Raw genomic sequence first — 12066 nt, forward strand, 5'->3', positions numbered from 1 at the left:
GAGTCTATCCTCTTTACTCTTACCTCCTTAATTCTTGTTATGTGTCCCCATTCGAGTTTGATTGCTGTGTCTGGTCCCTAGATCCCCATGGTCTCTTTTCAGGGAAGAATCTCGTCGGGTTAAATTTGGAAGACTATTGCTCCCCCAAGGGTGGCGGCTTTTGCGTGGATAGGTGTCCATAAAATTATCAACACTTGCGATCGCATTAAAAGAAGAAAAGTTAGATTGGCAAGCCGATGTATCTTCTGCAAGATGGAGGAGGAAACTCTGGATCATCTTTTGTTGTTATGTACTTTCTCGCATCAACTATGGATAGGGGTTATAAAAACTTTTGGAATCTCATTGCTATTTCAAAAGTCAATCAAGAAGGTGCTTATCCATTGGGTTGGTGTTCCTCTTGGCAGCGTGGATCTGTCAATGTGGAAAATTGCTCCATATGCTTTGATTTGGCATATTTGGAAAGAAAGAAACAATAGAATTTTCAAAGAAAAGGAAAAGAGATGGCGACGTGTTGCAATGGATATCCGGTTAGACTTGATCGCTTGGCCAAATGAGAAGAATAATCCTTGCTATAGCGTCGGCGACATTCTCCGGTGTTGGCATGTGGTTATACATGAAAAAAAATCAGAGGAGATATTCTGCCCTAAATGGATCCTGCCATCGGAGGGCTACTTTAAGCTAAACTTTGATGGTAGCTCTTTTGGAAACCCCGGTCCTGCCGATATTGGAGGATTGATGCAATATTCAAAAAGGTTGTATTGTGATGTCCTTTTCGGATCCGGTTGAAGCGGAAGCAAAGGTGTTGCTTTGGGGATTGAGATGGTTTGCGAAACAACGGTTAGGACCTCTCAGCATGGAAGGGGATTCTACTAATGCTTTGTCCTGGGGTTCTAACACAAGCCTGGGCCCTTGGAAACTGGATGATATCACATCTGAGATTAGAGACTTGGTGCGCATTATTGGCCCTCAGTTACAACATATGAGAAGATCCGATAATGAAGTGGCGGTTCGTTTGGCGAAGAAAGGTGTATCGAAGGCAAGAAATTGAAGTGGTTCTAGGCATGCTTTTAAATTTCGGATTTCAGCCTTTACCAAATTTCGGTAATTTCGGTCCGAAATTTCGAGAAAATGCCATTTAAAATAAATAAAAAATGTTACGAAATTTCGGAAATTCGGTTTGAAATTTCGAACCAAAGTACCAAATTTCGGCCCGAAATTAGTACCGAAACCGAAATTTAAAACCTCGGTTCTAGGCAACCAACAAGATGGAATTGGATAACTGCTCTCGCCTATAGTGTTTCGCCGTTTTTCTCTCTTTCTCTGTTTTTCTATCATATTTTGTGACCACCGTGGATTTCCATTGTGCCCCTAGTTGTTGAGCAATGGGTGCTGATGGTTGGTACTCATTTCTTTATATGAAATGAAACTATTATCTTTCATAAAAATAAAAAAATCCAACTCACACAAAAATGTGTCTCAATCACGCAAGTTTTCTAATCATCGATGTCATGGTTTTGTACTATGCTTCTGCACTAGATTTGAAGTTTAACAGGTACAGTGGAGAGTAACAACCGGCTTTCTGGACTTCTGATGAAAGTGGCCAACGGTAATAGGCAAACACTAACCAAAATCAAATCATGTGACTGATCTCTAAGTATTAGGATCACTTTTCTCTTAGTATTAGGATCACTTGCCCATTTTGTATTAGAGTATCCTTCGACTTTGATAACATTCTCCTGATGCGCACCATGAAGTAGACCATGGTAAAGGGATGCCCTTATTTATTGCATAACTCGTATTAGATCTAGACTCTAGTGACTTGCAAGGTCCCTAGCATACATGTTATAGGTTAGTGTTTTTCAAGTAAGAAGAAATGCACTATAATTCCTCTTTGTCAACATCATTCATACCAAAATCTTCGTTTAGACTATTTACTTTCTGAATCTCATTGTTACCACTTCTAGTTGCTATAAGAACATCAACATAGAAGACAATTGTCATACCTATTTGAGTGTTTCCAATGAAGAGAATTATTTTGGCTTGCTCCTTTTAGACTCTTGTTTTTAAAGTGCTTGATGGTGAAGACATTTATACTGCGGGAAGTTTTCCCTTCACGACAGAAACCGCAAAAGGAAATACGTAAATGTGTCAATGGATGGAAGGAGAAAAATCCCTCCTTTCCATCTAAAACACTAAAACAGAAACTCTAAACCCATCAAGCTCTCGGTGCACGTTTGAGTCCTTATGTCATTCTCTTAGGTTTATACATATTACTTTTTGTTTAACTTCAAATCCTTCTAGCTTCTTTTTTTTTTTTTTTTTTTTGAATGGTTCAAATCCTTCCAGCAACTCCATTTAACATCCCCCCTCCCCACGCACGCGCAAACAAAAAAAGCTAATGCCAAAACACAGTGCAATATAATTAAAATGAGCCTCGACACAGGGAGCATGATGGCATGAGGTTCAAATATTATGACAAGATCAAGAATCACATTGATAGCCATTGTTCATCTCAGCATTCAACTCTATGAGCGACAAATATGCAGATGACAGCTTTGGGAGAGACTCTCTTACACCGAGGCTGAAAAACCCAGCAAATACAACACCATGATTCAGTACAGAGTAGTCTGTAGGATGCACATTGAGCTCACGAAATAGACTATTGGCCAAGCATGAAAGAGAACAGCAAATTGTTAATGTGTGTGGTTGTGTGAAACGTTTGTCTACAACTACCGAGGAGCACTTGAGTGGCACAGCATAGTAGGACCAACTATTTAAGGTGCCAATGCTTGCGCTCAGCAACTCCATCTGGAAGTTCACAGTTCATAAAATTGTACTAGTGAAGAAATTTAGTCTATAATTCTTCAAGAAAAAGCAAAGGAGTTTATACTGTCAACAAGCAATGAGCATGATTTGCCTGCAACTAGCATGGTCATATGCATACACATGCCAATCAAACCCACAGACAATTCAATTTTTTAAGATGAAAGGGAAGATATATGAATGAGAACTACTGTTATCTTTTTGTCATGTCATAGAAGCATCTCATAAAATTGTGAGGCAGTTTCCAATTTTCTAATTGCATAGTAAAAGATTGATGTAGAGAAATCAAAATGAGAAATTTGTTTGAAACCAAAAACCCTTTATATTGTTGACATACTCTCCCTCTCTTTCAAAGAGGAGTGTAATCTATTTTGGTAGGCATTGAACAGCCTATATACGCCAGCCAATGTCCTTCAATGGCAAATTAGTAAGAAATTAGTACGTCACAGGACAGCCGCTAGAGGAGTGTTATCATAGACACCCTGTGGATGAGTGTTATCAAACACAACCTCCCAAAGTTATCAAACCCATCTCCAAAAAGCATCTACTTGGAAAGTGATCATGAACGTCCAAGGTTGAAGAATAGAGCCTTGACCAATTAAGCTACAAGCCCAAACCCTAATTCCTCTTGAAATTCGGATCAATAAAACTCAATTAATGAGAACCTCGACACAACCAAAAACGATGCTACAGAGATTACAAATCAGAGGACAAATCATCATACATTCTCTAACCACAACAAATTCAATTAACAAACATAACCTGATAAAACCCAAAAAAAACTATGGGATTAACAGGGGACTATATTTAATCAACTTAAGGCTGATGGATGCTAAATGGTATGTTATACATCTAATTACATGACATACATTTCAATTCAGAGTAACTCTTGCAGGAAGGCAAACTCCGGGTGCCCGCTCTTCCATCAAGCGTTCATCACAAGTCACTAGTTTCAGTACACAATTAGCAGAAAGACTAGTGTACCTTTGCCGAGCCTCTGCGAAGCTCTTTCCAAGAACCTGCTCTACCCAATCCTCGAGCACTCTCATCCCATCTGACAACCAGGAGGCTGCAAGTATCTGCTCCATAACATCGGAATCAATCTCCAACATAACCTCAGATCCAATTGTTTTCTGGAAGCACTCACTGACTTTCTTTAACACATTATCAGCAAGGGTGTCAAAATCAAATGGCTTGAAAATCACTGTTTCATCCACTGAATCAAAGAACTCTTCAAGCCATGCTTCTGTATTTTCTGACACACGGTCATTCTCGTCGTCACCATTATCCATATCAATTGCTTCCATCTCTTCTATAGACATATTCAAATCTAGGAAAATATTCGATGCCCTGTGGACTCGTTTGGAGTGTGGTTTGTTGTCATGTTCGTCCAGCTTGCGTTTGTTGATGAATACTTGACCTGAAGTGGTTTGTTTGTTTTTGGATTCATTCTGTGAAATAACTGCCACATTCGAACTATTATTGGTTGAGGTCTCAGAGATGTGTCGAATCAAAATCTGCATTTTCCAGTCTTGGGCTGCCAGAATCCTTTCCTCTGAGAAACTACAGCAGTCTTTCCCAGTGAAGAAAGTTTTAGCCTTCACTGCTATTGTTGTTGTTGTCACAAAGATAGCATTGTTGACACCAACTTCTCTTCCATGCGAGTTTGAAAATTTACCTGTATTAACAGCCCGGGATAAGCTATCCTGAAGCAATAAATCAGCCTTATCCACATTTTCAAGGAAAACAACCGATGGTGGTTTCCTGCTTATCTCCCCAAAAATATAATCAACTAAGGGATTCCCTCTGTATTTTACATCATACCCATTTATCTCTTTGCCAAGGTCAAAGATTGTATTTGATTGGGAAATGCCAACTCGAGAATTTACATCCACAGAAATTATATTTTCTCTGCTCCCGAATACCATCTCTGCAAGGGCCACAGCTATTTTTCTCTTTGCAACCCTATCTGGGCCAAGAAAACTCAGCCATATAACTCCTTTTGGGTTTGCACCACGACACCTTTCATTCCCCATTCCACAACGCGCTATAGTCTGGCAAATAGCACAGATGGCTTCATCTTGACAGCCAACCCTTTCTGTGAGACCTCGCCACAGCATCTTGAAATCTCTAGGATCAAAGTGGCCAGACATAGAAGAAGAATCCAGGCCTCGTGAATCATTAGCACCCGCATTGTCCCTCATTGGATTTGAACTCTGGTAGGTTCTCATGGGTAAATGTGCATTTGCTACCACATGGTTTGAAAAGGCAGAGCAGGATGAAGAGTGGACAGGAGCGATTGGAATACTTTCATTGATTGCATCAACCTCAGCTGGCAAGCACCCAGTGAAGTTCTGCAAACGTTCTTTATGGGTTTGAAAGCTGTGTTTCTTTTGTTCCTTACAAAGAGGAGCATCAACTATTCCCAAAACTAAATCAGTCGCTACAGTTGTAGGAATGGTCTCTTGTGGTGAGGAAATCTTTTGCAAATCTGTCGATAATGAAAATACATTTCCATCTCCACTATGGCTCTGAGATAAATCAGTACCCTTATCGTGATTATCAGCTCTCTCCTTTCTATCCGTAACATATGGAAGACCAACAATGCCCGGATGAACTTGGGCTCCCACCCGGTAAATATCTGCTCCATGCATCTGGCTGTTAGGGTGAATATGTTGACAAATATCGTTCCATTTTTTTTGCAGCTCCATGACTTTAGCATTCAATACTGTCCCACCATCTTTGGCCTGCACTGAGGAGATAGAACCCACATGTATGACAACTCGCCAACAGAGATAAATTTGTGGTAATGAAAACTTTTCCAGTCTACATTTCTGTTAATTAGCTTTGTTATTAAGATGGTTAAACAGAAAAAAGACATGACGTCGGAAGAAATACACACCATTGCTACATCCAGTCCCTTGTTCACGCTGAATATTTCGGCTCTTTGCAGCCAGGAAGGCAAGCTTTCTTTACGCTGATCTGAAGCTGAAACTGTGGACCCCTTCAACATAGCAGACACTTCTTGTTCATACTTCTCATTACATAAGTGACAGCGGACCATAGATTGATATGTGTTGCTTAAAGGGCTCCTTAAATCGGATGCTGTTGAAAAAAACCCACCAAATGGAACAAACGACTCCATCAAGCTGTAAGTATATCATGAACACTCAACTGTGAGATTCAATTGACACAAATGGTCAACAGCCAAATTAAACACACAAGTATAGATGGCAATGCATTGTAAATGGTAATCCAATGAGGGCCAATAGTTCAATTTTAAATAGGTATAACCCCTTCGAAATGGATGCACTGCCACCCGTGACAACACTCCAATTTTAAATTATAGGTGATGTACCCATGCCATACCAGAGTAGCTTCGACTTTCTACATCCCTTTAAAAAGTGTATGCGTGTATGCTGTAAACACAACATGGCAGGTAATTTGCATGACAATTTAAGAGTAAATTAGGTGAGATTTTGCCAACTCCTCTCTAGGTAATACCATAAAAAACAAACTCTCACTCATTAATTTGCATTGTTCCTGATCATATAGAGGAAGCAAGTCTTTATCAAGAGGCTACATACCTATTTTCCAAGGCACAAGGCCAACCAAGGAGAGTCGTATCATATAACTCTATCCCACTAAGACTTATGTATCCTATCTTTCCATAAAGATTACATACAGCATGTTCCATAAAACCACAATATTGGGGATGCTACTGTACATACTCCACCTGCATTACCTGAATATCACAACCATGCCACTGCATATATCAAAGACTTAGGTACACAACAAAGCTCCAAATGCTGATGCCGATAGAGAATGGTTTACCAATGGATCTCTACTCTTCCGGTCTTCCCCTATACCGTAAATATAGTTCATATGTATGCATAATTATGATTACCATAGCTGATGTTGATTACTTGATTTATTTATGGTAAAATGACCAAAACCTTCATTGAAAATATTTACCAAAACCTACTTAAAAATTGCATATTGCCAAAAACACGTTTCCCAAAGTCTTTAGCAAAACCTACTTAAAATCAACTACTGTAAAGTAAGTGGTACTTTAGGAAAATTTACCCTTACAATTTTGAATTTTATGGAAAATGTACAATTAAAAGCCTTGCAATACATATTGACAGCAAGGTTTTAAATCTTGGTTTCGGCTATAATCTCGAGATTCACTGAAACCAAAATTTCAGCCGAAAATTCCCAAAATTTCGGTCAAAATTCGGTAGAAGTTATCGAAACTAAGGATTTTTCTCCCGAAATTTCGGCTGAAAATACCGAAATTTCGTAAAGGAATAAAATAATAATTTTATATTGAAATTTTGACAAAAATTTGACGTTTCGGGAATTTCGGTTTCGGTGTTGACCGAAATCCGAAATTTCTGTCAAAATTTAAAACCTTGATTGAAAGTATAAGTGACGGCCCATCGTGCATAAACCATGGAAAGTAGCTTCTATGTACGATATATATAAATACATACATATATATATTTTCCTGATATAGGGGGCGAGGTTTCTGAGGTATCGCGCAGCCTGAGCAAGCCACTATAAACACACCATCTCCATGTTGTTTGACTCATTCTACCCATTCATTCTATAGCACCTCACACAGATAGGGTGTTCCTAACAAACCATCTCCATACCATAATCCTAACCATTATATATATATATATATATATATATATATATATATATATATATATATATATATATATATATGTGTGTGTGTGTGTGTGTGTGTGTGTGTGTGTGTGTGTGTGTGTGTGTGTTCGCCCCTTTTTCTTCCTTGGGTCGCCCGCTTGTAGGAGATAACAGCCACACAGGCTCACTTTTCAGCAGATTTTGACTTATTCATTTAATTCATCTGAGGTGGCTGTTCTCTCCTGCGAAAGTGAGAAGCGAAGCAGCTTTCTGCGAATTTGCCCAGAAAATCCAACTTGTGTACGAGTGTATATAAGTCATCTAGGTTAGATTACTTTTATGCTGATCAGTTTTGTGTACAACCTAAGGAAACATTATGTAATTTACTTTGGGATATATAAAGGAGAGAAGACAAGTCATGAGATCTGACTTGAACTCCTACATCTTTCAAACAGTCCATGTGGTTGGATTTCCTCTTTTGTATTTTTCACTTCCTCCATCTTTGACTAATCTCGACATGATATCAGAGCCAAAGAAGGCCTAAGGAATCAGTTTGTGAAGAATAGAAATCTGAAAAAAATTTCACGGGGAAAAAAGGATCCAACCATCTGTCCGTGGAGTTTGTTTGATGGGATCGGGTATGCAGATTTCGCAGTTAGGATCCACATTCAACTTCAGCGCTGGAACAAGTAACTACTCTTTATTTTTTTTTACTTTTCCAACTAATCATATTAATCTCAATATAGGTGCAATACCTAGGTGTGTCTCTTCTAAAATCAGGTGAACTATTCAGCATATGAGAAACCCAATACATATAAATGCGCGTAGTCTCTATAGTAAACACGAGCAAGAAACTCTTTGATGTATCTAAGAGGTTTCCCACAATCAGCAGATAAACAACGATTAAACACCATTGGATATCAATGGGTGCCTTTGAGAGTAGATCAAGAGCATACTACCATTTTGATATAGACATACCTTGTGATGATCAAGCAACCTCAATTCCCAAAAATTATCTTAAAACACCAAGGTCCTTCATACCAAAGGCCCTCTATAGATATTGTTTGAAATTATTCATCCCCTTTATGTCAAATCTAGGTTGACTAATAACACCGACATACACAATCAAGACTAGACTCCCTTACTATCTTCCCTTAACAAAAAGGGAGTGATGATCACTGATTCAGGGAAACCCAATCTATAGGAGAGTGCTACTAAATTTATGAAACCAAGCTCGAGGAGATTGTTAAGTCCATAAATGGACATTTTCAATCTGCGTGCTAGATCCTTGTCACCTTGAGAAACAATACATGTTCCGTTAAATCATCGTGAAAAAATAAAAATAAAAACCGTTCTTCACATCCAATTGGAAAAGAGACCACTTCTTATTGGCTAACTCAATAAGAATAACCCAAATGGAGTTCAATTTGGCAACGGTAGCAAATGTCTCAAAGTAATCCATTGCATCCATAAGTCTGCATGTAGCCTTTAGCTGGAGAGGTGAGTCTTATATCTCTTTTTTTTCTTTTTTTTTGAAAATTAAAAATGGGTGAAATTTAAAGGATTAAAAATTAAAGGATTAAAATTAGCTGGAGAGGTGAGTCTTATATCTCTTGTCTTCCCCATTAGGAAGGTACATGACATTATGTAACCATCTGCATCCCAAATGTTGTTTTCCTTTACACAACATCACCAAGTCCCAGGTGTAATTTTTTTTTTCTTTCTAAACCCACAATTTCTTTCATGGCCTTCCTCCAGTTTGGATGAGCCAAAGCTTCTCTCAGTCTATTGGGACACTTATGAGAGAAAATAGCTGCAAAAAAGGACCTGTCGGTGGATGAAATACCATCATATCATACAAAGCAAATTAGTTGATGGGATGAGTCATGTAAGATATCTTACCTTTTCTTAAAGCAATGCGAAAATTAGGAGCAACTAGAAAATGAGAATCAAAGGCAGGAAATTAATAGTATCAAGGATCAAAAGATCTAATCTAGGAACATGAGCTTGTTGACACATCTCCTTTCCGCTCCATCCGCATATGCATTTTGATTCTAGTACCATCAGTACTTCCTTGAACATCTTGACTGGGACTATAAAGAATTGAAGTCATCTACTGCATGAATTGGCTCCGGTAGTAGTGTTGCATATAAGTAACAACTTGTACTAAATTCACGACCACAGGTTCACTAAGTCGCAACTTGTACTAAATTCACGACCACAGGTTCACTAAGTCGCCTTTTATGTCTTACTGGTGAGTGGATTTAACCTAGCAAGTTCAACAAGATAGACTTGAACAAAATCCAGTTCAATATTTACCAGAATTTCCGTTGTGAAGAACCTACAACACTGCTAGAAATTCACTTAACTGCAAATACAAGAGATAAGACAATAAAAACCCTCTCCATTTACATGTCTCCTCTCTTCACCAACTGATATATGATGCAGATTCAGACTGAGGATTCACCCAAAAAAAAAAAAATGGATGAAGTTCTATGAATTATAAATAACCATCTTAAGAGCATGATTAACACTATTCCTTCAGCCAGTGAAAGAATTGGTCAAATTCAGAAGTGGTTTTTCTCCAATGCTCATTTACACCACTTTAGTTTAAAATTAGAACCAGCAAGATAACTGATGCCATGCAGAGATGTAAAATGCTTCTACTTAAACAACACTATGCAGGGTCGTATAGCAGTCTGACTCTTATCAATAAAACCATCATTTTAATACAAAAATAAGCACAGATATAAAACAAAGGCATGCTGGTATTGATGACAAAGAAATCTCTACTTACTCCATGATATAGTAACAGGTAAATTCGGAAATTTCATGTAATAAAACGCACTCAGACTAAACATCAGTAAACAGTGTTAAAGAATAGGCAACCAATATACAAATCCTAAATATAACTCATGATTCAAGAAAAACCCATGACAAATCAATAATGAATTCATCTCATCTGAAAAGGGCAATACTTAGAAAAGGTGGATAAGATATAGAGCACCCACCTGTTGGGTTTGGGGTGAAATCCTCCCATTGGAGGTCTAACAGAACTAATGGGCAGAGGCTGAATATCCCAGTCCTTCTCAACAGAAGGATAACAACTCAAAAACTTCATATACGTATCGTAATTCGTCGCCACTCCAATCAACCACAATCGCCCGCGATGAACATCCAACAATCTTGTCAATTCAGCCACCACAAACCTCATCCCATCCCCCAAAAACCCCTTCAAATCTCCAACATTAACAACCACACCAGATCCCGCCAATCGCCCCAATTCAGCAAACCGCGAAACCAGTAATCCCTCACCACCACTAACTCCAATCTGCAACACCTCCTTCTCAATACAAATAAACTTCAACTTCAACCCAGACATTTCTTGACCAACAAAAGCAGACCCATCTCCTCTCTGTACCCAATCTACGAAATTCCGAACCGCGTCTTTTGCTAAAACCCCAATAAGCAATGGGTTCCTATTCTTCTTCCTGAACAAAACCTCCCCAATTCTCTTACAATTCTCATCAAATTCATCAAACCCAGAAAAGGGAAAGTTGAAATTCCTTCGACCCAGTTCAGAATCAAAATTACAGAGAAAGATAGGAGGGCGTAATCGAACGGCCGGAGGTCGGACGATTGCGATTTTAACATCATAGCTTCGAAACCCTGCTTCTCCAAACACTCGGCTCACAACTGGGTCATCAAGAATCGAAAGAATAAGCTGTTTAAGCTCAACTTTAACACATAAAATCGAAGATTGTTGATTCTGCTGTTGTTGAAGAAATTGAAAAGAATCAGGGGTTCTTCTTTGATTGGCTTGAGAGCGTTTGATTGCAGCCATGAGAGAGTTCGAGATTGGAGGTTCATCTAGGGTTTGAGAAGAAGGGAGCCGATCGAGAGCGACTACGAAGCTGAGCTCGAGAGCTCGGAACTGGAGCCGCGGCGAGAAAGCCGAGCTACGAGCTCGGGCACAAGCTTCTCTGAGAGCCGACGATGGGAGAGCCAATAAAGCAGATACGGCGTGGAGCGAAGTCGTTTGAGCGTGTCCGCGTCGGCGCGCCACGCCAACGGCTTCGTCCAAAGCCGCCGCTGCTTCGCCGGTTAGGATTTCCCGCGCGCTGCTTACCGGAGTCGGCATTAATTAAAAAAAAATTTTTTTTTTTTTCACCAATCATCCCACACGTATTAAAAAATAAAAAATTCCACTAGAATAATAATAATATAAGCTTTTAAAAATTGATAATAATATTTAAAGAGGAGCAGCAGAGAAAAGGTAAGAAGAGAAGGAAGAGGAGAAGGAAGTATGTGTCGTGTGTAAGAGGATGCGTCGGAGTATTGTAATTCGTAGTGGGGTCCAAATATTCCTTATTTTTATCTTTAGAAAGAGATGCCGTGTCCACGTTTGATGGTGTGTCCACGATACAACACATTTCTCGTTTTCTTTTGGACCCATTTGCTTGTTTTAACTTTTAATCCCTATCTCTGTCTGTCTCTAAATCGAAAAAGAAGGCTACTAGAAACACAAGCTCGAGCTCAGATTTCTTTTTTTTAGATTAAAATACCCTTGTCAGTACCCATCCCCAG

General features: G+C 39.0%; 1 protein-coding gene across 1 annotated transcript; it reads right to left on the reverse strand.

Annotated features, from left to right (window-relative positions):
- Nucleotides 1-3519: 3519 nt before the first annotated feature.
- LOC143849201 (protein SMAX1-LIKE 7-like) lies at nt 3520-11798 on the reverse strand. Its single transcript, XM_077358267.1, has 3 exons — nt 10491-11798; nt 5726-5972; nt 3520-5570 (listed from the first exon to the last, which is right to left on the reverse strand). The coding sequence occupies exons 1-3, from the start codon at nt 11618-11620 to the stop codon at nt 3696-3698; spliced, it is 3252 nt and encodes a 1083-aa protein (XP_077214382.1). The 5' UTR covers nt 11621-11798; the 3' UTR covers nt 3520-3695.
- Nucleotides 11799-12066: the final 268 nt, after the last annotated feature.

The sequence above is a fragment of the Tasmannia lanceolata genome, unplaced genomic scaffold (genome assembly GCF_043159265.1).
Source record: "Tasmannia lanceolata isolate RefF3 unplaced genomic scaffold, GAP_Taslan_0.1 ptg000016l, whole genome shotgun sequence".
In the NCBI taxonomy this organism is placed as follows: domain Eukaryota; kingdom Viridiplantae; phylum Streptophyta; class Magnoliopsida; order Canellales; family Winteraceae; genus Tasmannia; species Tasmannia lanceolata.